The sequence below is a fragment of the Halichoerus grypus genome, chromosome 2 (genome assembly GCF_964656455.1).
Source record: "Halichoerus grypus chromosome 2, mHalGry1.hap1.1, whole genome shotgun sequence".
Classification (NCBI taxonomy): Eukaryota; Metazoa; Chordata; class Mammalia; order Carnivora; family Phocidae; genus Halichoerus; species Halichoerus grypus.
The window spans coordinates 38,631,586-38,658,642 of record NC_135713.1 but is presented as its reverse complement, the minus strand read 5'-3'; the positions used below and the strand labels follow the sequence as shown (position 1 = coordinate 38,658,642).

General features: G+C 43.0%; 1 protein-coding gene across 1 annotated transcript; it reads right to left on the bottom strand.

Moving 5' to 3' along the window:
* Nucleotides 1-18,391: 18,391 nt before the first annotated feature.
* FST (follistatin) lies at nt 18,392-24,963 on the bottom strand. Its single transcript, XM_036114464.2, has 6 exons — nt 24,460-24,963; nt 22,398-22,589; nt 21,744-21,962; nt 21,187-21,411; nt 20,303-20,533; nt 18,392-19,572 (listed from the first exon to the last, which is right to left on the bottom strand). Exons 1-6 carry the CDS (start codon nt 24,542-24,544, stop codon nt 19,490-19,492), a joined length of 1,035 nt encoding a protein of 344 aa, XP_035970357.1. The 5' UTR covers nt 24,545-24,963; the 3' UTR covers nt 18,392-19,489.
* Between the last annotated feature and the right edge of the window lie 2,094 nt (nt 24,964-27,057).

Below are 27,057 nucleotides of genomic sequence, written 5' to 3'. Positions count from 1 at the left end.
AAAAACTTTAAATCACCAAAGAGGGGTGTCTGGCTGACTCAGTCAGGAGAGCATGTGACTCTTGATCTCAGGGTGGTGAGTTCAAGCCCCATGTTGGGTGTAGAGCTTACTTAAAAAAAAAAAAATCACTGAAGAAAGTGAATGACATAGACTGAAGACTTTTTTGAGAGCTGAAGAAGAGAAACATCACATACCACACAGTAACACTTAATTGAAAAATTCCTATTAGATATTTCCATTCTTCCTCTCAAAGCTCCTTTTTAGCTTGTTGTCTTACCATTGACCTTCCAAGCAGCCAGTGCAAATTCCTGGACTCCTAGCCTTCACTGCTCTGATTTCACAACGCCAATGAGGGTCTTTCTCTATTTCTTTTTTAATGTGGAATATTTTAGATTCCATCCCTGTATTAGTTTTCTAGAACTGCCACAATGAAGTACCACAAACAAGGTGCTTTAAAGAAGAGAAATGTACTGTCTCAAAGTTCTAGAGGCTAAAACTCCAAGATCAAGGTATCGGCAGGACTGGTTTCTTTTCAGGACTAGGAGGGAAAATCTGTTCCAGTCCTCTTGTCTAGCTTCTGGTGGTTTTGCTGGCAATCTTTGGCATTCCATGGCTTGTAAAAGAATCACCCGGAGGCGCCTGGGTGGCTCAGTTGGTTAAGCGACTGCCTTCGGCTCAGGTCATGATCCTGGAGTCCCGGGATCGAGTCCCGCATGGGGCTCCCTGCTCGGCAGGGAGTCTGCTTCTCCCTCTGACCCTCCCCCCTCTCATGTGCTCTCTCTCATTCTCTCTCTCAAATAAATAAATAAAATCTTAAAAAAAAAAAAAAAAAGAATCACCCGGATCTCAGCTTTCATCCTCACACAGACTTCTCCCTGTGTGCGTCTGCATGCAAATTTTCCTTCTTTTTTTTTTTTTTTAAAGATTTTATTTATTTATTTGAGAGAGAGAGAATGAGAGAGAGCACATGAGAGGGGGGAGGGTCAGAGGGAGAAGCAGACTCCCTGCCGAGCAGGGAGCCCGATGCGGGACTCGATCCAGGGACTCCAGGATCATGACCTGAGCCGAAGGCAGTCGCTTAACCAACTGAGCCACCCAGGCGCCCTGCAAATTTTCCTTCTTATAAGGACACCAGTCACATTGGTTTAGGGCCCACCCTAAACGGCCTCATCTTAACTAAATACATTTGCAATGGCCATATTTCCAAGTACGTTCACGTTCCGAGGTATTGGGAGACGAACTTCAACACATTACCCATAACAATCCTCCTACTCCTCATCCTTCTCCATAAAGGAAAACCTCTTGGACTCTGTCTTCCTTATAAAAAGGGTTGGAGGGAATTATAGGTAAGGGGAATTGTTAGTAGCAAATACATTTTATCTGTTCAAAATAATTTCCTCTTACAAGTGACTGAAAAACTAAGAAGTCTCTCAATCTTTTCTACAGATTTATCTTCCAAAAATATAGATCAGGTGACATCATTCTCTTGCTCAAAGACTGAGGGTAGGCGACGTCATGTTTCTCTTGGTGACCATTACATCTCTAGCACCTGGCTTCTTGCCGGTCACATAGTAGGCTCTCATAGATATTTGTTGAATGCAATTGAAGAACTTTAATAACTGCTTTTCACTTTCAGAACAAAGACCAAATTCATCAACCTAACCCACAGCAATTTGACTGCACCTTTTCGTTGTAGCTTATCTACTATTCTACTCCTTTCAACCATATACCTTTAGCTATAAAAACTATTCTGCTGTAGTTCTTTGAGTACACTGTCCACTTTCACCTACATTCTTTTTTTTTTTTTTTCCTCCACCCACATTCTTTAATTCAAACTTTCCCCTTTGCTTGGAATGTGTTTCTACCTTCTAGCTAGCCAGCCTTTATGGGTCTCGCCTCTTCTGATGATAAGTCTTTTTCCTCTAGGCAGAATTAATCTCTTTTTCAAATAGCTTCATAGCACTTTGGATACTTTTGACAACAGATCTCTTGGTAGAATTATTTAGAATTGTGTCTATCTCCCAAGTAGATTAGAATTCTTGTAGGACAAAAGACATGTCCTATTCGTGTTGCTATCTTTCACAAAGCCAGGAACACTCCTTTGTACTATAGATATCAACCAACACAAGTTTAATTGTGTTTTATTTTTTTTTAAGTAAGCCCTCTGCCCAACATGGGACTCGAACTCATGACCCCAAGATCAAGAGTTGCAAGCTCTAACAACTGAGCCACCCAGGTGCCCCAATTAGTGAGTTTTAAATTTGTTCCCCTAGGCTATATTGTTCATTTTTTTTCCACTGTAAGAACTCCTTTGTAATCATATTTTTTGGACTTTCCTGAAAAACTGTATAATGACAAAGAAATTACTATACATTCAATAATATATATATATTTTTAAAGATTTTATTTTTATTTATTTGACAGAAAGAGAGAGAGCACAAGCAGGGGAGCAGCAGAGGGAGAGGGAGAAGCAGGCTCACTGAGCAGGGAGCCCAATGCGGGGCTCGATCCCAGGACCCTGGGATCATGACCTGAGCAGAACAAAGGCAGACACTTAACGACTGAGCCACCCAGGCCCCCCTCAATAATATTTTAAAATAAATCTGTGTTCTATTTATCACCAAATCATCTACAGACAGGAAAAAATAGGTGTTCATATTTTACAAACCGTATTTCAATGTTTGGTGTGTACATGGATTTGTAGACCCTTCGCACACTCAGTAGCTTACAAGTTGCAAATACTTTTCTAGGAAATAAAGGCTCATTGAAGGTTTTTGGTTGGGTAATGACAAAGGAAAGTTAAACCACACAAAAATGAGATACATGTTTTTCAAAATACTCTATCTTGCTTTCATATCTTTATTCATCCAATGAATATTTTTTCAGTATCTACTATGTGTTAGGCAGCGTTCTTGGTGTTGGGCATACGGGAGGTGCCAGGCTGGTATCAATGAGAAGTGGCTGGATTCTGGATCTGTTCTGAAAGTAGACGGGGCGCCTGGGTGGCTCAGTTGGTTAAGGGTCTGTCTTTGGCTTAAGTCATGATCCCAGGGTCCTGGGATCGAGCCCTGCATCTGGCTCCCTGCTGCTGGGGAGCCTACTTCTCCCTCTCCTGCTCCTCCTGCTTGTGTTCCCTCTCTCACTGAGTCTCTCTCTGTCAAATAAATAAATAAATAAATAATCTTAAAAAAAAAAAGGAAAGTAGATGATGAGGGAACAGAAGGCAAGCTGAGGACAAAGCAAAAGCTGACACCCCACAACCCCCTCCCCCATGGGATATATATGACATTCCTCTTGCACTCCTGGCTACACTAAAGCTAAGGAGAGAAAAAACAAATAGTTAAACTTACAGAGATCACAATCCTGCAAGACATGAGTCTCCCTCAGTTTACAAATGTCTTAGGAATCTACAAGAACAAAGCATTTCCATCAAGAACCTAGCTTCCAGAAGGAAATGTAGATACAATCAAATGTCCTTATAACCTGCAGCCCATTGACAGATACTTGAAACAGATGGAGGGTAAATGTTCCTCCAGGAAGCTCCTAACTATCTTCATGTTAATGCTTTGCTAGAGGGAAAAACAACCTTAACTTGACAATGGCAAGGCCTCTGGTATCCTGTGAGTCCTCTTTAACATATGAAAATCCTTTTGAAACCTCCCTTTTCCTTACCTCCCCCAAACCCATAGTATATAATCAGTCACCCCTCACAACCCCAGGGCAGCAGCTCTTTCTGCCCATGGGTCCTGCCCCCATGCTTTAATAAACCACCATTTTGCACCAGCCTTCTCAAGAATTTTTTCTTAGTCATCGGCTCTGGACCTCACCCCACCAAACCTCACCTATATTCCAAAACCCCATCAGTAGAGTCAACAGGATTATGGACAGATTAGATGGAGTGTATGAAGGAAAAGAGTCAGTGATGACTCCAAGGCTTTTGACTGGAGCAGCTGGAAAAATAGAATTGCTGTTTGCTGGAATACAGAGGCCTGTTGGAGGAGAGGTTTGGGGATGGGGCTAATCAAGAATTTGGTTTTGAATATATTCAATTTGAAATGACTATGACTCAAGAGAAGATGTATGTAGATATATGCTAATGTAGTATCTCTTCAATGAATATAAACAAAATTAGAGGTGTGTTAGAGCTGGCTCACACCAGCTCATAAGAGCTGATCATTACATTTTTAGGAATTTTTGAGCCAGTTGTTAAGAATTAACAAGCTGTTGGGGCACCTGGCTGGCTCAGCTGGAAGTGCATGTGACTCTTGGTCTTGGGGTTTTAAGTTAAAGCCCCACTTTGGGTGTAAAGATTACTTAAAAATAAAATCTTTTAAAATAATTAACAAGCTGTTATTCAAAATTAAGCTATACAAATGTATAAAGTGTATTAAATAAATTATACTGAGACAAAAGTAATGCATATATATGTGTGTGTGTGTGTGTGTGTGTGTGTGTGTGTGTGTGTGTGTGTGTATTATGTAGGCTCTATGCCCAGCGTGGAGGCAATGTGGGTCCCAAACTCATGACCCTGAGATCAAGACCTGAGCTGAGATCAAGAGTCAGACACTTAACCAACTGAGCCACTCAGGCACCCCAAAATTCATACATATTTTAAAACTCATCACTTCCTAATTATTTTAATAATGTCTGTGATGATGAGGTTAGATCTTCTGTATCTGTTCAGTGCAAGTACTATAAAATGGTGCACATCTCTTTTCAATTCTGGGTTCAGTGACCTCACATTGGTAGCTTGAAATTAACTATGATAGTATAATTACCAAATGCCGCAAACCAGGTCTTTTTCTCCCTGGAGAGCTGATTGTTAAATCACACTCACCAGCACACTACTGAAAATTCCTCAGTGGAAACAAATTTTCTCTTAATTCTCATATGTCCTTATTAAACATCATCATCATCATCATCACATTTGTTTTTATTTTCCCTGCTATATACATGAAAACAAAGCAACAAATCAAGAAGGTGGACAGAAAATAAAGGGTTGGTGAGTAGCTAGAATAGCACACCCCAAACAAGAAGGATCTTATAAATTAGACCAATTTTTGGTACATCTATGCAGCTTAACACTTCATCTTAAAAAAAAAAAAGCCAATTTCATATGGATGGGATATAAAAAGTGAAAAAAATAAAGTGCACAATAGACTTTATAGTATGATACTATTTATGTAAAACTAAACAAAAAATACAAGGTACATGCTTGTTTATGCAGTGAATATTTCTGAGAAATATACATGAAACTGGTAACATTAGTTACTTCAGAGGAGGGGAACTTGGTGACCAGGGTATAGGGGTGGGAAAGAAACATACTTTCCCTAAGTATCTTTTTGTTCCCTTTGAATTTCCTAGCAGGGGTATGCATTTCCTATTTAAAATCAAACAAACATACCTTTTTTAAAAAGTGCTTAAATGGTTTTAAGAACATGGGTGGGAGGAGGAGGAAAGTTTTTCCACTTTAAATTTGTACAAATTTTGCCTCTTTAAACTCAATTATGATTCCTTATAAATGTCTGTTAACATGATATCCATCTTCTAAATATAAATGCTACTGTTTTGGTCAACAATTGTAACCTATAAACCTAAGGCTATGTTAAGCTCAAAGCATGTTTAAGTTTGGTTACTAAAAGAAACTATGTGTTAGAATATTTGTATATAAAATTATGTTCACTCACTTAAAAGTAATAAATATGTTTATCATAGGAATTTGAATATATTTACCTTCTTATGATAACGAACACATTGACAATGATCTTACTGGTCTTATAATTATCCTCTCCATTATATAAATAGGATAAGTTTCCTTGTTAATTACAAAATGCAGCGGAGTCTAGACTTTTCTCCTCAGTTGTGCAAAGAGATAACAGTGCTTATAGCAGACTCATTATCAAAAACACAATAGAAAAACTCGCGCTTTCAAGCACATTGGTATTGTAGCCCTGGAGACGAGTCTGAACAGAGGGTGGTGGAATAGATTGCTTTAGCCCCAAAACTGGAGTGTGCTAATATAACGAGTGAAGAAGCCACATGAAACCTCTGTTTTGGTTTTCAGTGGAAGCTGCCTGTCTTTGCGGCTTGGTCCCAATTGGAGAGCATAAAACTGCTGTGTTCACTAAATTAAGTACAAAAAGATAAACGCACACATTCAGGTATGTTGGGTAAGGAACCAAAGTTTAGAAGCAGGGTCAGCAAAAGCAGTGTTTTTTTTTTTTTTTTTTTAATTGTGTGAAATGAGGTAGATGGAACTGAAAAGCAGTCATACCAGGCTGTGGTAGAGAAATTGTTCTTTTGCTCAGTGTTTTCTCCCTCCCTTTCCTGTATGAATTAAGAATTGATCCACCAAAAATCAGGTCTGAATAGGAAGTCTTAGGTGGCTCCTGTGTCAGTTGGGGTTCTGGCAGGAAGAGAGAATTCACCCCAGATGGCTTGTCGTCAGAACCTACGTTCAGGACAGGACTAGCTACTGTGGTGTGGGGAGAGCTAAGAGAGTCAGCAAGCTATGGGAGGCACCTAGACCAGTAACAACAAAACGCCCTTACTTTCCCCATAGAAGAAGGGACAAGGGGAGGAAGTAGAGTTTTTGGAGCTAAAGAGAGCTGGGAATTACATGTAGAGAGGGCTGCCCTGCTTCTCCTGGATGGTCATGGAGGAAAGCGGATCCAGCCAGAGAGTGGTCCCAGAGCACGGAAGGAGCAGGGAATAAATACCTGACATCTCTCTCTTCCCATCCTCTGCTCTCTTCTCATTGGCCTGGCTAAACTTAGAGGAAAACCAGCCCCCAAAGAGGGAATGGGAGATGGAGCCCGCAGGGTTCAGCCTTCCAGGGAACAGAGCAGGAGAGAGGGGGATGAAGAGTGGATGGAAAGTGGAACTGTAATAGAATAAAAAGTAATCTCTGTGCCCAATGTGGAGCTTGAACTCCCAACCCCAAGATCAAGAGTCACATGCTCTACTGACTGAGCCAGCCAGGCACCTCATTTGGGATCCCTATGTGAACTGAGGTAGAGTTTTGAGGAAAGATTCTCTCTGGATATCTGTTCATTATATATGCATATGCATCATTGCCATAGGATGTTGCATATCATATGTAGAGATATATAATTAATATTCTAGAAAAACAAGCAAGTGCTTGCATAAATTTTCAAGTTTTTTTCTGCCCAGAGGAATTGAATGATCAAATTAAAAGCTGGGAAAAAAAATGCACATCCAACTTTTTTTTTTTTAAGATTTTATTTATTTATTTGTCAGAGAGAGAGAGAGAGAGAAAGCACAAGCAGGGGGAGAGGCAGGCAGAGGGAGAAGAAGGCTCCCTGCCGAGCAGGGAGCCCAATGTGGGACTCAATCCCAGGACCCTGGGATCATGACCTGAGCCAAAGGCAGACGCTTAACCGACTGAGCCAGCCAGGGATCCCTGCACATCCAACTTTAACTAAAGAATAAGAATCTGAGTAAGATTGGAGGGTTTTGTGAAGATCATGTAAAGGAGAAGAGACATAGTTAATTCTTCCCTTCTTCCACATTCTGAAAGGGAAAGCTGCAATTCAAAACTGTAATTTGTGGAAAATAATTTAAATGAAGGAAAATTAGCATATAGATGATAAGGTCTCATTTTCTACTTAGTTTCTTTCTTTTTTTTTTGATTTTTCTACTTAGTTTCTAAGCGAAGAGTTAAAGCATATTTCTTCTGGCTGTGAAAATTTTTCTTTTTTTTCTTTTTTGAAGGTTTTATTTATTTGAGAGAGAGAGAATGAGAGAGAGAGAGCACATGAGAGGGGGGAGGGTCAGAGGGAGAAGCAGACTCCCTGCTGAGCAGGGAGCCAGATGCGGGACCTGATCTGGGGATTTCAGGATCATGACCTGAGCCGAGGGCAGCTGCTTAACAACTGAGCCACCCAGGCGCCCTGTGAAAATTTTTCTTTTCTTTTTTTTTTTAAAGATTTTATTTATTTATTTGACAGAGAGAGACACAGCGAGAGAAGGAACACAAGCAGGGGGAGTGGGAGAGGGAGAAGCAGGCCTCCCGCGGAGCAGGGAGCCCGATGCGGGGCTCGATCCCAGGACCCTAGGATCATGACCTGAGCCGAAGGCAGAAGCTTAACGACTGAGCCACCCAGGCACCCCATGAAAATTTTTCTTAAAGAAGGAATAATTTGCTCTTATCAGAAAGAATGGGTATGTATAAATACATTTGCCAAAAAATAGCTGCAAACTTTTCATTTCCAAGATGGAGTATAACAAGTAAAATTAAAATATTACAATAGATTAAACTGTTCTATACTAATAATTCTTTTTTTTCAGCATCACTTTACATCCAAAAGGGAAAAATTAACTTCTGTCCTGATAGAAATTGGCAGCACACCAATAAAAACATGTGATAACATAATTAATTGCTTTAAGGCTGTTTGACTGTGTTAGTAGCCAGGTGGAGATAAAATTATTCTCTCTGCTTTGGTAGTTTTTTTTTTTTTTAAGATTTTATTTATTTGAGGGGCGCCTGGGTGGCTCAGTCGGTTAAGCGTCTCCCTTCAGCTCAGGTCATGATCCCGGGGTCCTGGGATCGAGCCCCACATCAGGCTCCCTGCTCAGAGGAGTCTGCTTCTCCCTCTCCCTCTGCCCCTCCCCCTGCTTGTGCTTGCTCTCTCTCGCTCACGCTCTCAAATAAAATCTTTAAAAAAAAAAAAAAGATTTTATTTATTTGAGAGAGAGCTTGAGCAAGGGGGAGAGGCAGAGGGAGAGGGAGAAGCAGACTCCCTGTTGAGCATGGAGACAATGGGGGGCTCCGTCCCAGGACCCCAGGATCATGACCTGAGTGGAAGGCTGATGCTTAACCGACTGAGCCACCCAGATGCCCCCTTTGGTAAAGTTTTAATATGAATTTGGTTGTTATTGTTCTTTAAATTTTATGCTAAATGCTTTTAGTACAAAGTGGTATATGATAGGACTGGGATTTTTATCATTTTCCTAGTCTGAGAATTTTCTTAGAAATGTTAAAAGAATGATACACTGGTAAATTAAATATTTTTTTCCATAGAATTCTGACTTCTTTCACTACCTTCTCTGTGTTAACGTGGTTACTATAGTCATAAAACTGGGTATAAAAGTATGGCATGTTTTTAATCCATTGAAAATATTTAGTTTTTTTCCTACTGAAGTTAAAAGGACTAAATTCTGTACAGCTCTAATTTCAATGCTTGGCTTATGTTTACCTTCTTCAAAACTGGTATTTAAGGGTATAGAAATGTAGAGTAAATATGGGTACACAACTAGAATGTGTTAAAATATAGTGATGTCTTTTATAAATTGTTGCAAAACTGAAACAATTTTCAAGTTAAGTGGGACTATGAAATTGTTCTACTTAAATTATCTGGGTAATTAAAAAATTACATCTTTATTATGGATAAAAATCACATACCATTCAATGTATCCATTTAAAGTATACAATTCAATGGTGTTTATGTATTCGCAGAGTTGTGCAACTAGTACTATAATCAATTTTAAAACATATTCATCGTCTGAAAAAGAAATCCCATACACATCAGCAGTCACCCCCCCCACCCCCCATTTCTATCCCATTCCCTCAGCCCCTGGCAACCACTAATCTTTCCGTCTCTACAGATTTGTCTTTTCTGGACATCTTGGCAAAATATTCTTTTTTGGCAAATTTTTAAAGGTGCATTATTTCTCTGACAAATTCTAAATTTTATATTGATTTATTATATATATTTTTATTGATTTATTGTATATTGATATACATTTGTTTATATTTTCCTCCTCATTAACTATTGAAGCTTTGCATTAATTTAAAAGGTCATATATAAGATTTTTTTTTAAGATTTTATTTATTTATTTGAGAGACAGAGCACTGGGGGGGAGTAGGGGTGAAGGGAGAGGGAGAAGCAGACTCCCCGCTGAGCAGGGAGCCTGACGCAAAGGCTAGATCCCAGGACCCTGAGATCATGACCTGAGTGTAGGTCAGACGCCCAGCCAACTATGCCCCCCAGGGTCCCATATATAAGATTTTTCAAAAGTTTACAGTTGATCCTAGAACTGCTGTCATAAACTGGAAATAAATGACACTTGTGGGTTTGTGTTGAGATGTAATATTGGCCCATAAAATCTAGACCCCATCAGGAGAATTTTAAACAGATAAATCAGTAAATCAAACAAAACAACTTTTATAATGTTACATGAGGCTATATTCATTCCTTCTGCTCCTGGATATTGGTGAAGAGAAATATTTATCTTGACCTGGTCCCTTTTCTTTCGTCACCTGGATCTTTGGCCCATGTCATCAGCACTGGAGAGCTGATTTTCTCATATAATGGTCTTCGTTTTTCACCAGCCTTTGCTTGACGTTGAGTTCAGACTCCTCAGTGACGTATTTGTAAGCACTAGATCCTGCACTGTTCCACCAAAGGCTGAAGTTCAGGAAACTCACTTGCAAAGCGTTCTGCCATATGTTAACTACTGTTTGTTATTTGGGAAATTGCTTCTGTCTGTGTTTGCCTCACGTTGCTGTTCTCCCCTTTGTCATAGGGGTCTGCAGTCACTAGCAGAGGAATTGCAGCAAAAACCACGGTGATATTGAAATACTGTGGAAGGGACAGAAGACTGTGTAGATTGAAAAGCAAGGGCGTGGAGAATGGAACTCTTGGCCTGCAAAGGGCAATCAGAGCATATCGATGCATGAAGCAAAGCAGGTGAAGGACAATGGGGACATGGTAAATGCAGTGAACTAGGGAAAGCATACCCTACCTGGAAGAGAGGGTTGCTCCTGTCTGCTCTGCTCCTGGTAGTCATGCCTGTGTGGTATCACAGGCCCAGTGATACCTGGCTTTCAGATTTTTCAAGAAAAAGTAGAAATGCAGAGTTTTGGGTGGAATTTCCTAAGTTTTAAATATTCTCAATTAATTAATTCAGAATTATTTTACCAGTTTGTGTGCTCCACAAAATATAAGTCAGATCCAGTCCACAGGTTGCCAGCTTTTGATCTCTGATACTGGTGAGAACACAAGCTCATAAAGAAGCCCCTTAAGAATGGCAAGATAGGAGGGTGTGGAAATACAAAAGCCAGGGGAATTGACAAGAGTAGAGTCTGGTTAACAGTCTACAAATCCAAGAGACGTCTGTTAGATAAGGATAGAATAATGTCCATTGTGTCCATTGTATTGGGAGCTTGGAAGTCATTGATAACATTTGTCAAACCTCTTCAGCTAATAGAGGAAGAGACCAAATTGCAGAGGGTTGAGGAATGAGGGAGAGGTGGGGCAGTGGAGACCCAGTGAAGATTGCTCCACAGGTTGTTTCTAGAGGGAGACACAAGAAGGCTTTTTTTTTTTGACCAAGGCTGAAGTTTTTTTTTTACATATGTGTTTGTGCATGTATGTGTATCGTTGAATTGGGCAAGCTTTACTAATTATATTATTTCAATTTTCTATAACCTTAATTAATTAATTAAGTTTAAGGAAGCTCTACACCCAGTGTGGGGCTTGAACTCAGGACCTTGAGATCAAAAGTCGCATGCTGTACTGACTGAGCCAGCCAGGTGCCCCTCTATAACCTTATTTTTAAAAAAGTTTATGAGGGCGCCTGGGTGGCTCAGTTGGTTAAGCCACTGCCTTCAGCTCAGGTCATGATCCTGGAGTCCCGGGATCGAGTCCCGCATCGGGCTCCCTGCTCAGCGGGGAGCCTGCTTCGCTCTCTGACCCTCCCCCCTCTCATGCTCTCTCTCTCTATCTCATGCTCTCTCTCAAATAAATAAATAAAATCTTTAAAAAAAATAAAAAAAAATAAAAAGTTTATGAAGCATATTTATAGATTCAGGTTAATAAAACCACCGTAGAGGGAGAAATTAAAAACAATGGAGGGAGGGGCAACTGGGTGGCTCAGTCAGTTAAGTGGCTGCCTTAGGCTCAGATCATGATCTCAGGATCCTGGGACTGAGCCCGGAGTTGAGTCCCCAGGCTCCCTGCTTAGTGGGGAGTCTGCTTCTCCCCCTCCCTCATTTTTGTGTGTGCGCGCGCTCGCTCTGTGTCAAATAAATAAAATCTTAAAAAAACAAAACAAAACAATGGAGGGAAAGCTGTTAACAAGGAATTTTCAGAGGAGATTGGGAGGGGCTGTCGTGGAAAGACAGATATGAAAATGAGATTCTCTGAGATTGGAGGGAAGACAATTAGAAATGGTATGGAATCAGGCAAACTCATGGTTCATGCTGGCGGTAGGAGGAGCTGAGGTAGTTCTTTCTTCATGGCAGCAATTTTCTAGTTATGCGGATGAGATAAAGTTCACCGAAAGTGAGGAGAGTGGGAGTGGATATGTTGTTTGAGCACAGTGGTGAGGGTTTGGAAATGCCACGGAAGGGAATGGGAAGGAGAGATGTATTTTAAACATTGCCCATGAGGCTAAAGAACCCAGTTTCCGGTTAGATCCCATACTTGTGTAGGGGCATCAATTTCTACTTTTTCAGGATTTCATTCCTTGCTCAGCAGCATAGGTATAGGTGTGGAGAAGGTAGATTTCACTGAGCCAGTTAGGATTTTGGCCAGAGGGTGTAGGTAAATGGACAGGAATTCACAGAACCGAGGTTCTAGTGAGAGAATCATTGAGGTGTTTGAAGTAGGAAACAATATGAGACTAAGAGGGAGTCAAAGAGCAGGAAGTTGAAAGAAGGCCCTTCTAGTCTTGGTTCAGACTATGAACCTTGGGACATTGTTGTTGCATCAGGATGCATCCCTTGGAGGATGTCACTTATAATTGTTTCAAGCCTGTATGTCTATTGCATGTGGTTGTTTAGATCTCCTCTCTTCTTAGAAGAGGTGGGCCAGATGAGTAGCAATTTTTGCTTTCTGTCCCATGGATAAAACTGAAGCACTACTTGAAGAAGATGATGCAGAACTCCTAGAAGTTGCCAGCAAGTGCCAGGGAAGAGAAATGGATCCAATGTCAATTTAAGGGAGGACCAGGGTTGGAAAGCCACTACTATTCATTCAAAATTCAAGTCTTTAGGGGTGCCTGGCTGGCTCAGTTGGTAGAGCGCGCAACTCTTGATCTTGGGGTTGTGAGTTCAAGCCCCACGTCGGGCTTGGAGATTACTTAAAAAAAAAAAAAAATCAAGTCTCTTCTTGATAAACTTACTTCTTGATGCATATGGCTGAAAGGGATGGTGGAGGCAAGTCCACAACTCCCAGCCAGCATAGCTTAAGCCTCCCTGGGAAGATCTCCCTTAATATAGTGGAAGATGAGAATATTAGGGAAAATGTGCCTTGTGCTGTTTCCAGCTATGTGCCTTTATCACCAGTAGGCACACCCACAGCATGAGGCCACATTATATGTGAGAATCCTGTCCAGATCAGGCTGGAGAACAAGGCTGAGCATGGCTTCCCTGGAGCTCTACCAGAGTCCCATTATACATGGGTTTTCTGATTGCCTTTGGAACATCAACTAGCCAGGGCTTACTTGGAACTTGAAATAATTCTAGGGCAGTAGTTCTCAAACCCTAGCATGATTACGAATCCCCTGAAGAGCTTGTTAAAATGTAGATTCTTGGACTCTATCCTCCATGAATTTGGTTCAGTGGTTCTGGGGTAGAGCTCGGGAATTCGTATTTGTAACAAGTTCCCAAGTAATGTTGCTGTTGCTGGTCCAGGCCCTACACCATTTATGTAGCACCAGCTATATTTGGGAATTTTATTAACTGGGCTCTGGTTCCACATATCCAATGAATAAATTGCCTTAAGTCCATTCTGATGACTTCTCTTGGGTTTCTGATCCTGCTGAAGACTCTACCTTAGGAATTCTAGGTATTGCTGGCCTTTTGAGTAATCCAATCCTTCTGTTACCTGTTGTCATTGGGCCATAAACCCACAGCAGTCTCAAGAAACTATAGAGACTGGCATTTATGGGATGTATCATGACCATGAAATTGTCCCATCAATTATTTTTGGTGCTGAAAAAGACAGCGATCTATCAAGATTTCTTCTTCAAACTAGAAAAATATAAAGCCCCCTCTTCCTCACTAGGATTATAACTTTTCCTCTTTTTGCTTGCCTCAAATTCTTGAGAAAAGCTTATACTCATTCTTTAGCCAGAGACCTGAGTCCTTAGGAAATTAATACAAGAGGCTTTTGGTGGGAGTGTATCTGGCTTCCAACAGTATCAGTTGGTTCCTGGGCCATATTCTTAAAATAGAAAAATGACCAATTACAGCCCTGCCAGGACTACATTTGGTGTAATCCAGAGAATATGTTTTTAAGTGTCTGAAGGACTCAGCCACAGGAATCTTGATGGTACCAGCCAAGATATCTGAGGTCCAAGGATGGCAAAACCCAGGGACCATTCAGTACTCATGGGGGGATTCCAGCTAAATAGAAGCTGGGATTTGGACATGTCTGGGCAGGTCTGCTGAATATGCAGGGCAGGCATGCCTGGAGTCTATTTACATGACAACTTTTGGCTGAAGAATGACTGTATGCTGATCTGAATGGAAAGTGGAGTGGGAAGAACAGAAATGTGTCTGTCTTAGGACCCAGGTTTTGATAAATGTTCTCTCATAAATGAGTTTATTAATTAAATAATATATCATCTTTTTGTTTCTCGGAATTACACAATTTGCATTAAGATTTTTGACAGTTTGAAAATAGCTCATTACTATTTTTAGGAATCTGTAGTCCTTGTGTAGGAAATCATATCAAAATGAAAGAAGATTGATTTAATTGACTGCCTGGGATTATATTGGGTGTGTGAGAAAAGGACAAAAGACATTTTTTTTAAAAGATTTTATTTATTTATCTGAGAGAGAGAGAATGAGAGAGAGAGAGCTTATGAGAGGGGAGAGGGTCAGAGGGAGAAGCAGGCTCCCTGCTGAGCAGGAAGCCGGATGCAGGACTTGATCCTAGGACTCCAGGATCATGACCTGAGCCGAAGGCAGTCACTTAACCAACTGAGCCACCCAGGCATCCCCAAAAGACATATTTTGTGGCTTTGGAAATATTGGTGGATTAGTGGATTTTTAAAAAATTTCCATAGGAAATAATGTATTTAAACTTTTTTTTTTTTTTTTTAAGATTCTATTTATTTATTTGAGAAAGAGAGAGAGAGAATGAAAGCACGAGCTGGGGGAGAGGCAGAGGGAGAAGCAGACTCCCCCTTGAGCAGCCAGACGTGGGGGCTTGATCCCAGGACCCTGAGATAATGACCCAAGCTGAAGGCAGATGCTTAACCGACTGAGCCACCCAGGCACCCCTAAACTTGTTATTTTGAACTGTGTACTCTTGGTATAGCACCTACAATGTTGTGAATTTTGTTAAATATTAACATGGCTAAAATACTTTAAAATTATATATTTACCTTCCATTTAAAAACTGTTCACAATTGTGCTTCTGGTCTTGATTGGTGCCATTCCTCATTCATTTGCATTTTCAGGATAGAGTTTGGTTGATGAGCCACACTTCCACCTTTGTTTTTCTCTAATTAGTAACAATTATTATTATTATTTTTTAAGATTTTATTTATTTACTTGACAGAGAGAGACACAGCGAGAGAGGGAACACAAGCAGGGGGAGTGGGAGAGGGAGAAGCAGGCTTCCCGCGGAGCAGAGAGCCAGATGCGGGGGCTCGATCCCAGGACCTTGGGATCGTGACCCGAGCTGAAGGCAGGCGCTTAACGACTGAGCCACCCAGGTGCCCCAATTAGTAACAATTATTATAATCTTAGAGGGCACTCATTTACGGACTTTTTTTTGTGTGCCAGGCACCCATCTAAGCATTTTACACATCTTATCTCTTTCAGCATTATGAGGGAGACACTTTCATTATCCTGACTATTTACATGGGGAAACTGAGGCACAGAGTGATTAAATTACTTGTGCAAATAATATATAGCAAGCAGTGGAAAAAACCAGGGCTTTAGGGCATTTACAGTGTTTTAGTAAAGTTACTAATCACTCTAAATTTTAAGATGATTATAGAAAAGAAAAGGCTGTGTCTCAGTTTGGGTATGGTTTAGGTGCCATGGACTCTCTCATTGCCAATTTTGGTTCTTCAAGTAGCCTTGGTAAAGTCACTGGAATTATTTTCCAGAGACTTATGGTCATAGAAAAGATTTTTTTAAATGACTCTAATATTTCCGTTGCTTTCCTAGAGAATGCAAGAAGCAGTCTACTGTGTACCTCTCCTTGAGAAGGACTTTTTAGATTTTTAAACTTTTTATTTGGATATAATTTCAAACTTACAAGTTGCAAAAGTAAAGAGAGCATTAAAAATACCCATATACCTTTTACTCAAATTCACTTATTGTTAACATTTTATCTAATTCTTCTATCATTTGTGTACTTTCTCAGAATACGTATGGGGAAAAAACCATAACGTTATATTTTTTCTTTCTAAATCCTCTAAGGGTAAGTTACACTTTTTGGCCCTTTCTCTATAATATCTTAGTGTGTATTTCCTAAGTGTAGGTATAGTCTCTTTTGTGACCACATTACAGTAGTGAATTTCAGTAAATTCAACAGTAATTCAATACTTTAATCTATGGACAGTATTCCAATTTGTCAATTGGCCCTTTAATGTTATTTATAGGATTTTCTTCCTTGGGTACAGGATGCAGTCTAAGCTCAGTTACTGCATTTAGCTGTCACATTTGAGAGTAATTCTGATTATGCCAGATTTCATTTTTGCTATAGTCTAGAAGCCATACTCATACAGTATATAAAAATCTTAATTTAGGTGGACATCTGATGATCTGATGATGAAAATTAGACTTCTGATAGATTTTTTCATTATTACTTGATATCTTATAATTTCTAATGATGATTAGGATTTGGTCATACTAATTAAAACTAGTTTTAATTAGTTAGCTAGTTACTAGTAACTGTTTCTATGATATTGTACGCATAAGTGAATTAGACTTTTTTTAAGACTTTTTGAATCATAGTTGAACTTCTAACAATAGCCTCATGATGTTAATCTAATTTTAATTTTAGAAGAGACTTCTATTTTTTGGTTCTAATTAATCGAATACAGGATTACTGGAAAAGTAGGGAACTCCCAAGAAGGAAAATGAGATACTGTCTAGTGTGTAAGAGGAAAGACTGATGCTGACAAATATAAAATAAAAAATTTTGAATAATCAGGATGTTGTTTAAAAGGCAAGCTGTTGATTTTATCACTCCCCCTTACTAAGACACACATGGGTCCCTGTTAAATCTGATGTTTTTACTCTGATCGTCAATGGCAGCTTTAAAATGTCTGTAGCATCCCACGACAAAGTCACAAATCAATTCCAGGAAGGGCTGTGAAACCAAATCTGCCGCTCTTTCCTTTCCCAAGAGCCCATCCCTAGTGGCACGCCAGTAGCTTCTGGGCACTGGAGAAGTTATGACCCTTGTCTTCCCCAGGGTTAATGGCAGTCTGTTTGTCTTCTGCAACTCCCTTTCACCTTTCTCTGGGAAGCTGGGGCTGAAGGCAAACAGGTTCCCAATCATTATTTAAACTACTCCCTATCTAAGAGGCCCCTCGGCCTCCACCAAATTTGGTGACCACAGTTGAGAGCCAAGAGTCCCCTACAATCATTTTTAATAGTTGTATTAGAGAGGGTTTTCAGAAGAGACAAAATTTTTAAAAAGATCTTGGGTCATGGTTTTGAAAGAAAGATCCTATCTATTAGTTGAGCAATGTTGGCAATATTGACTGTTCTTTGCTCTTTCCCTCCCACAGACCCAGTCCTCATTTCTTTGCATCTTTCATTCCTTTGATATTTTTAATATACTTAGGCAATGAATTAGCACTCATTGAATTGGACAATTTGTATTATCTAGTTTTGCATTATGTATTACAGGGACTAGGCTCTAATAATGTGACTTGGCTCTTAATGTAACCTGCAAAATATTGACACACATTCTCTTGAGGGTCATTACATAATCCCGATGAACCATGGAGGTCATTGTGGAAATCCACTTCTGCCCCATCCTCACTCCGAGTCCCTAGAATTCCAACCCTGTAATGCCTATTTCTGTACTTGATATTCTGATTTCTAGAATGTGCTTGTCAAGTATTAGTCTATTTTCACTTTTCCTTGTGATGTGCTTTGTTTTTTAAAGATCTAAGATCCATTTCATTTACATGAAGGAAGATAAAGGGTTCCCCTGGCTATGGAGAAGAGCTTACAGAAGGACAGCAAAGATGATGGTGTTTTTTAGGTATGCAGTCACTCCTGCAGAGGGGTTGCTGGACCTCAGATCCCTTTATTTTTCAGACTCCACTGAAGTGATTGGTAATTTACCTCACTTTGGAGCTCACTCTACTTTTCAGCAAATGTTTCATACGCACTTTAACTCAAAAGCCCCAACAACTTCTTCCACATTATCAACAAGTGAGACCATTGGCTTTTTAAAATTTTTTTATTTTTTCACTCATCATTTATTTACAAATACACATTATAACTTTTATATACATTGCACATTTACATGGTAGAAAAGTACAAAACTATATATTTAAATGAATTTATATTTAACTTGCCATGTTTGAAAATATAAAATTGCATCAGAAAAAAGTATGAAAAGCAAGAAACTTGAACTGATAAAGCTTTGATATAACTTTTAGTGACACACTGTTTGAAAAAGAACTTATTGGAGGTACAGCACACTAGCTCAAAGGAAACACCTAACAAAAGGTTTAATGTATAGCATTCCCTTCCTTCAGTCTCCAGATACCCATATCACTCAATTTCTTTGGATTTGTAACATCTTAAAAGTATATTCTGAGAATTCTAACATTACTATCACCCTTTCTCTCACAAATCATGACAAGAGAGCTGAACTAGGAGTTTCCTCAAAGATGTATGCCCTGTACCTTCTAGTTGAGTCAGTTATCATGCCTTTTGGTCAGTCAAGATTCCTTGTAAACAAAACCCGAGGGATCATGTATGTACAGAACAGGCAGCAGAGAATCCAATAAATAAACATGACAGAAACTGACATGCAAGTTTGTTAAAGTGGAAAAGAGTCTAATAACAGTGAACTGAAGGGAGACAGATGAGTGAGTGAATAGTCAGGAATGGACTTAAATGGTTTACAAGGAAAAAAAAAGCTTTTACTTTACAAGCAAGAGACCTCACAATAAATAACAACTGCTCTTCCTTTCACGAATAAATTTCTTCAAAAACAAGGTGTACAGTCAACCAGACATTTTATGTATAAATTATAAAACATGACACAGTATAAATAAATGTCTACAAGTCTCAACTATGGGCCTCATCCAGTAGACCTCACAATGACTGCCTCTCCGGGTCCAGTGAGTAACAAGGTGGCCTGGGAGAGAGCTCTAGGACAAAAGTCCTTTATGTATAGTTTTCCCCCCAAATAAATAAGCATACACTTATTTACAGTATGGACAATATATTTTTTTTCTTTTTTCTCCCCCCCCCCCTTTTTTTTGTTTTTGCCAAAGGCTATGTGAACACTGAACACTGGTGGAGGGTTTACCACTCTAGAATGGAAGATATAGGAAAGCTGTAGTCCTGGTCTTCATCTTCCTCTTCTTCCTCGGTATCTTCCGAAATGGCTAGATGGGGGAATACAGGGGAGCTGTTGTTTAAATACGGACAACAACAGCGCAGAAGCAGCTCAGTGTATGTTTTCAAAGCCCTCTGATACAGCCATATTACAGCGTTGCATTTTTATGTGACTTGCAGTGAGATGCTTTGTTTTTGGCATCTGCTGTTATGCAATAAGTTTAAAAAAATTTTTTTTTTGTTTTAAACATAATCTATGAAGTCAAAAACTGCAGAAAGTTCTGAAGAATCAATGGCTCAGGTTTTACGGGCAGATTCCTGAAATTAGATAAAAAGCGCTCTTGTGTTCTAGGTATAACTGCTTTGGGTCCTTAATTCAGAGTTAGTAGAGGCAACTGCGAAAAGCAGCCGCCTGTGTGTGATCACAGAAAGCTGTCTTTGAAAAAGAGAAAAAAAAGACTTTTGAAGCAGTTAGTTTAGATTCAAGTGTTAATAAAGCAAACGGCAAAGCACATGACTAAAGCCAAAGAATTAGGGGCAAATGACTAGAAGTAGGTTTTTAGAGGCAAGCCCGTTGATGATCACTGGACAAGTCCTAAAGCCAGAAACATTCCAGGGACATTTTTCTGTGGACCACTGAACTGCTGGTGAAATTTAGCAGTTACCTAATTTAAAGAGAAATGGGCTTCTATTGGAAGGTTTTCGTGCTTTTTACATCTCCATTCCCTAGGGCTTGCCTGGGAAAGCCTCAAATGGCAGCAAGGTTAAAATCGCACTTACAGTTGCAAGATCCGGAGTGCTTTACTTCCAGCAGCACCCCCGAGGAGCAGGAAGCTTCCTTCATGGCACACTCACTGGCGTAAGTGGTATTGTCGCTGGCACAGACAGGCTCCTCAGACTTACTCTCAGGGCACAGCTCATCGCAGAGGGAACACCGGCCTCTGCCAACCTTGAAATCCCATAAACACTTCTTTCCACCGGTGCACTGGATATCTTCACAGGACTTTGCTTCTAGGATATAATACGCCTGGGATGAGTAAATTGATTTCCCCTTTTCCCCATTTCTCCCTTACTTTAGTCCCCTGTCAATAAACACCAACTCACTAATAGGATAATGGAGGCATTATGCAAAAATGCTTGATTATAAAATTGAAACTCAAATGCACACGTTTCCTACATACCCTATTAGTACACGAAAATGGTATTTCTGGGGAACAGGTTATTACAGTATTCTTGAGTTAAATATGTATTTGATTATTTCCCACAAGTGGGATCTTTTGAAAAATAAAAATTCCATCAGTTATTAGAATCTGGTAACAGATTTTAGGAACTGTTAAGCAATTATTTCTTGCTTCCAGCAAGTCTAGCACCTAAAATATGTGTAAAATTGAATGAGTTCTAAGTTTCCTAAGACAGAAAATTGTTTCCTGTTTCTTGCTGGCATTTCAACATATATGCCAATGCTTCTGGAGGATAACTGTTTTCTTGAAGAATGCTGTGGTTACCACAGTTTACCCAAACTGGAGAGTATTTCTCCCTTTGGTGAAACCATACATTATGGAGAGGCTTTAGGCTTATTCATTGATTAACTCCACGGTTTTAACACTGCAACTAGCCTTTCTGATCCTGTTTCCATTTTTCCTTCCTTAATCCAGAATACCTACTGATACACTTTCCCTCATAGGCTAATCCAATCGATCTGCCCAGGAGGCAGGTAGCCTTTCTCAGGTGACAGGCACTGGAGTAGGTCACTCCATCGTTCCCACAGAGATACTGTTCAGAGGAAGTGGGCTCTGGGCAAATCCGGTTACATGTCACACAGTAGGCATTATTAGTCTGGTCCACCACGCATGTGGAGCTGCCTGGACAGAAAACATCCCGACACGTCTCTGAAATAAAGAGGGAAACACACATCAATAATAGGCGCTTCCTGGCCCTTAGGGAGTGAGTATTTGGTATTATCAAGGAAATCATAAAGGGGAAGTACCCAGCTTTTCAAAAAGCACTTTGGGAGCCTTGTGGTTTTCAAGAGAAAATCTACGACTCTAGGTCGATCCCCTCAGTGTTCTTATGAAGTCTTCAGAATATAAAAAAGGGTTACTTTATTTTGCATCATCATTATTGTTAGGCTCTTAGAGTGGACTATACCGTCCCCCAGGGGTGTTCCAGTGGGTCCATCTCAGGGGGGAAAGCTGTAGGAGGGGAGCCAGGTCGGACCTACTTTTACATTTGCCCTGGTACTGGACTTCCAGTTCTGGCTGCTCTTTACATCTGGCCTTGAGGAGCGCACACTCATTGCGGTAGGTTTTCCCATCCAGCCCACACACTGGGCCCTTCCAGGTGATGTTGGAACAATCTGGGGCACAGACGCAGCGGGGTTTGTTCTTCTTGTTCATTCGGCATTTTTTCCCGGGACCACAGTCCACGTTCTCGCAGGTCTCTAAGAGGTGGAAAGAGGCATGGATCAAAACCAGGGCCAGGCAGTATGCAGGTCAGCCAGGAGGGCTGTGGAGGCCTGGTACCACCCCGTGGCCAAGAGTTCCACCAGAGGGGTCCAGCTCTCTCCTGGAAGTTGCGGAGGGGGTGGGGGTGGGGGGGACAGTGGCCTGCACCCTAGACCCAAATCCCTCTCAAATAGGGCGAGTGTGCTGGCTTCACCACCACACTTGGCTAGGAAGTCGGGAACCTCTGGGAACCGTGTTTTGCCTGTAGTGTGTAACAGGCAAGATTCAACCAGAAAGGCTTACAGGGGCTGGGGGAAGATGGAACCCACGAACAAAACTCTCCTAGTCCCAAACCCCAGCTGGGCAATGGGGAGGGTGAGGAGAAGACGCCCTCTACCGAGGGCCTGACAACTGGGGAGGAAGAGTCCTACCTTTACAGGGGATGCAGTTGGGGGCGCCCCCATTGAAAATCATCCACTTGAAGAGCGTGTTGTCATTTACATCCTCCTCGGTCCACGAGGTGCTCAGGCGGCCGGTGCTGCAGCACTCCTCCTTGCTCAGTTCTGTCTTGTACAGGACCTGGCAGCGGCCGTTCTTTGCTTGGCGGAGCCAGCAATTTCCAGCTGCGAGGAGACAGGGGTGGGAGGTGGGTGAGAGAGAGGCAGGGGAGGAGGAGGGAGGCGGCGAGCCTGCGAGGGAAGGAGACCCAGCAGGGATGGGGAGGGAGTGAGTGTGGAGGAGTAGAGAGAGACGGGAGAGAAAAGCAGAAAATAAATCGAAGGGAGTGAAGAGGTGGGGGAAGACAGGGGGAAAAATCCGGCTGAAGAGGTGGGAGGTGGGTGAGGGGGAAGCAAGGCGAGAGCGAGAAGCCAGAGCGCCCCAGCCATATCAATGTCAGTTACCAGTGACCCAGACACAACACGTGCAGCTTGCATTGACTTTTACTAGACTGTTTACTTTTATTCGTCCCATTTCATAACCTGCAGCGACTCGAAGAGCAGATTAAAGAACCTGACAAAAACAGGATGCGACGGATGTTTTTACATGTCGGTTTCATGTAGGCGGTACGGGTATTATTTGTGACAGGGGTTAAGAAAGTAGGAGAACTTGAGAGAGAGGGAGAAAGAAAAGAGAAAGAGACCGACACAGACACACACAACAGCAATAGATCAAGCACAAGGCACTTGTGAAAAATGAAAGCAAAAAAGCAACCGGGCCCTGCCCGGAGCTGCCCTGTGCGGCCTCGAGGCGCAGCCCGCCCGCCAGCCGGCCCGGCCCGTTTTGCAATCCGCCAGACCCAGAGGACGCCCGCGGCCACCGCGATCTTTCGAAATCTCCGAGGGCTGCTTTCCCCGGCGCCCACGTCCGCGGCACCTAGGCAGCGCCTCGCCCCGAAAGGCGGGCAACTCAGAGTAGTGCGGTGCCGACGGCGAGGGGGCAGTGCCCAGGGGGACAGTTTACAACACACTCAAAACGTTAACGCTAAAGCAAGGAAAGTTACAGGTCTGTCTCAACAAAAGTATAGGGGAAAAAAGAAAAGGGGGAGGTTTCCTACTATTTCACAGTAATATACACCTATCTCATACCTACCGAGAAATCTCTGCAAGTAATTTCCCCTTCTTCCTCCCCCCTTTTCATGTTAGGATTTTGGTCAGGAAGACTTCTTATGAATCATCTATATAATCTGAACAATAATTGGACCGCAAGCTGCTATTATTATTATCTAAAAAAAAACTGTGCCCAAAGACTAATTGAAATAAATTTAATAACCCCCCCCCAAACTTTAGAAATTTGCTCTTAATACATCTCGGAATTTAAATAAGTTGTGAGCTCCTCGCTGTTCTACATAAGTTAGTCGGAGGAATGAGGCACAGAAAAAAAAAAAATTAAAACTCAAAACACACCGGGGTAATTTTTTTTTTTTTTTTTTTTTTGCGGGGTTTGGGGGGAGGGGGTTGGAAGAAGCATCCACTAGGCAGAAAGCTACTCTTCCCTCTAAAATTTTCAGCACCCACATCTCCAAGTTTGGGCAAAGTTGCTGAAACCACGTCCCCCAGACACCAAAGAAATTTCAGTATCTCCCCCCATCCCCCAGTCATTTTTTTAAAGTATCCAAAAGATGTAGGAGGGAAAGAGGTTAGATTGTAAATGGATCGACTGAAATCTCCAGGCTACTGATGCTTGTCCCCTTCTTCAGAGCCAAAATAGGGGAGATAACATCTAAACTGATTATGTCCAGAACTTGGAGCATCTAACCCTAACTACTGAGAGAGACTCGAGCTTACTGCCTTTCCTTACTCGAGCTCCAAACTCGGCTGGCAGTCCTGAAGTGTCACTGCCTTCAGTTTTCCCACTCTGCTCCATCCTGGAGTCGCTAAGTTGGTCCAACATCTTCCGAGAGCAGCGTTGCTTAGAACAGACCCAGCGCGGACCACAGAAAAGTACAAACCCCTGCCCGCAGCCGGGCCTCCCCGCGCATCCCCCCTCGCTTACCCTGGGCGCTGCGGTCCTCCATGAACTGGCAGAGCAGCAGCAGCAGGAGGCAAAGCCCGCCGGGCTGGTGCCTGGGACCGACCATCCTGGGGGCAGACGCGGGGCGAGGAGCGCGGCGGCGCGGGGAGCGGGCGCTGCGGCGGGTGGCTCGGGCGAGCGGCGCGCGTCGCAAAGGCGAGCGGCGGAGGGCGCAGCGATCCCGGCGCAGCCCCGCGCTCGCCGCCGGCCGCCCGCGCGATTCAATGGACGTCAGAAGCCGGGCGCAGCCGCGCTTTAAATCTAGACGGGGGTCTCCGCGGTTTGCGGTGGGCGGTCTCCCAGTGTGTGGGGCAGTGGGAGGGCGGCCGCGAGCAAGGGTGTGCGCGGCTCCTTGGGGGTGGGGAGCTTTTAAAAGTTCAGTGTGAATCAGGTGACATTTCCCACCTTCTGGAAACCCTTCCCAATTATCTGTTGGAGGTGCCCGAAATCAAAGCGGCAGGAGGGGAATCGCCGAGTTCTTATTTGCGTAGGAGGGAGAGGGAGGGGGAAGGCGGAGGGGCGGGGGGTGGGGGCGACGCTTCGGGGGTGGGGAGTGGGGAAGAACACCCACTTCAAGTCCTGCACGCCGCCGCTCGCAGGCAACGCCGGCGCGCCCGGGGTGGCGGGTGTGTGAGTGTGTGAGTGTGTGTGTGTATGTGTGTGTGAGAGAGAGGGGGGCGCGGTGGGGGCGCTGGAGGAGGAGGCGGCGGGCGGAGCGGGTGTGTGTGTGGGGGAAACCCGGGAGTTTGTCTCTGCTCCATCGCTCCTCGGCTCCAGAAAGACTTTGCAAACGCCCCGAGAGCCCGGAGCTGCTGAAATAGCCCGCTCGCGGTCGGGTCGGAGCGCGCTGGCCCCGGCCCTTCGCCGGGGCGCGCGGCGGTTTTAGGCCCCCGCAGCCCCGGCGCGGGACCGGCGAGGTTTTGTGTCTGGGTCTGTGCTTGCCTGACTTTGCGGCCACCCCGAGCCCAGAGTTGGGGCTATGAACCCCAGCCCCGGCGCCTTCCACCTTGGCTGAGAGGGGCCGAGATGCGGCCCTTGGTCTCGACGAGTCACAAGAAAAAAAAAATGTTTAACACCTCAGGCCCAGCCTTCCCCCCCACCTCGCCGTCACAGTCTCGCCCTCTCCCTTTCTTTTCTCCCCTTTCACTTCGCGGCGTCTGGAGTCGGAGCCCGGAGCGGGGGCGCCGACGTAGGCGGTCTGCCACCCCCCCCCCCCCACGGCTCGGAGACTCCCCAGTTTCTGTCCTGTGTGTCTCTGTCGGTCTCTCCCAGTCTCCTCGGCTCGCGCTCTCTCTCGCTCGCTCCCGCTCTCTCTCTCTCTCCCCGTTCGCGGAATAAAAAAGATTGCAACATCGATAATGAACTTCTGTAGCCTCAGTTTATTAAGCACAGTGCCTGGCATTCTTCGCTGAAAGTTGGCGGGTCTCTCATTTATAACATTTTTGGCACCGCTGAATGAAACTGAGGAGGCGATATTTCCTTTTATATAAAACGATTACTTCACGGAAAATGCTATATTGTTTATTCCAAAGCTGCCTTTTAAATTTCCATTCTTTTCGCTTCTGGAGCCCGAAGGACAACAGACAGCGAAGTATGCAGACTAAATTCTTGGATATTCGCAGGTCACTGAGATTTGTTCTACGGATTTCAAATCCGCCCCTCTTCGCCCTCCCTCAAGCCTCCCCCCGCCAGACCGCCCCCCCATTCCTCCTCTCGCCCTCCCACCCCCCATCTTCCATCAACCCCCCCCTCCACAACTGCAAATAACTCAGTGATAACAGATTTTTTTCCACCAACTGCAGGAGATAGTGCTAATCTTTTAATAAAAGATCCCATTACAATGGGATCTGTCTGGACAGACTATAATAGATCCCGAAATACAGCCGTGCTAATATTAGAAGACAGTTGTTTGGGTGCCTCTCAGACGGGCCCAAGCCCCCCTTTGAAAGTGGGCATGAATCACAAAGCCCCGCGGCCGCCGCACCTGCACCGCGCGCATTCGGTGCAGCAGGCTGGTAAAAACGGGTGACCTCGCCGCTGCTTTTCGCTTTATAATTACCGTCCTGGGGACGGGAGAGGAGGGGTGCGGGCGGCCAGTGGGTGGGGGGCTGGCTTTTTGGTGACTTCAGACGGATCTGGGGGCTTCACATCCTTCTTAAATTTTCCAGATTTATTCTTTCTCTCTCTCTCTCTTCCCTCTTCTCCCCTTCCCTCCCGTCCGCCCACCCCTTCTCTTTTCTTTTTCCCTCCCTTACCCCAAGTCTGCTCAAACTCTCCCCCCCTTTCCCCCTCCCCTCTTTCTTTTCCCGTCTTCCTTTCTCTCTTCCCTCCAACGCAGCATTAATGTAGAGTTGTTTAGTGCCCTCTAATGGCAGACGACATTAACAATTAATAGCAAACTGTCCCCTTTGCAGGAGCCGCCACTCAATGGCAGAGTTCCAAAGTTGAATTTATTTCTTCTTTATTCAGGGAGGTGGATATAGTGCTTGTATACTAAAGTGCTGGAGGGAAAGTTTGTTTCCTCCCCTTCAGGTCTTTTTTCCCCAAGGAAAACAGTCAAAAGAAAGGGGAAAGCTAACA

What these genes read in the sequence shown, in the direction of transcription:
- FST (XM_036114464.2), bottom strand. Translation starts at nt 24,544, where the DNA reads ATGGTCGGTCCCAGGCACCAGCCCGGCGGGCTTTGCCTCCTGCTGCTG. An exon ending in GGAGGACCGCAGCGCCCAGG is followed by an intron (nt 22,590 to 24,459) that starts GTAAGCGAGGGG and finishes GTCTCCTCGCAG; the next exon opens with CTGGAAATTGCTGGCTCCGC. An exon ending in GTACCAGGGCAAATGTAAAA is followed by an intron (nt 21,412 to 21,743) that starts GTAGGTCCGACC and finishes TCTTTATTTCAG; the next exon opens with AGACGTGTCGGGATGTTTTC.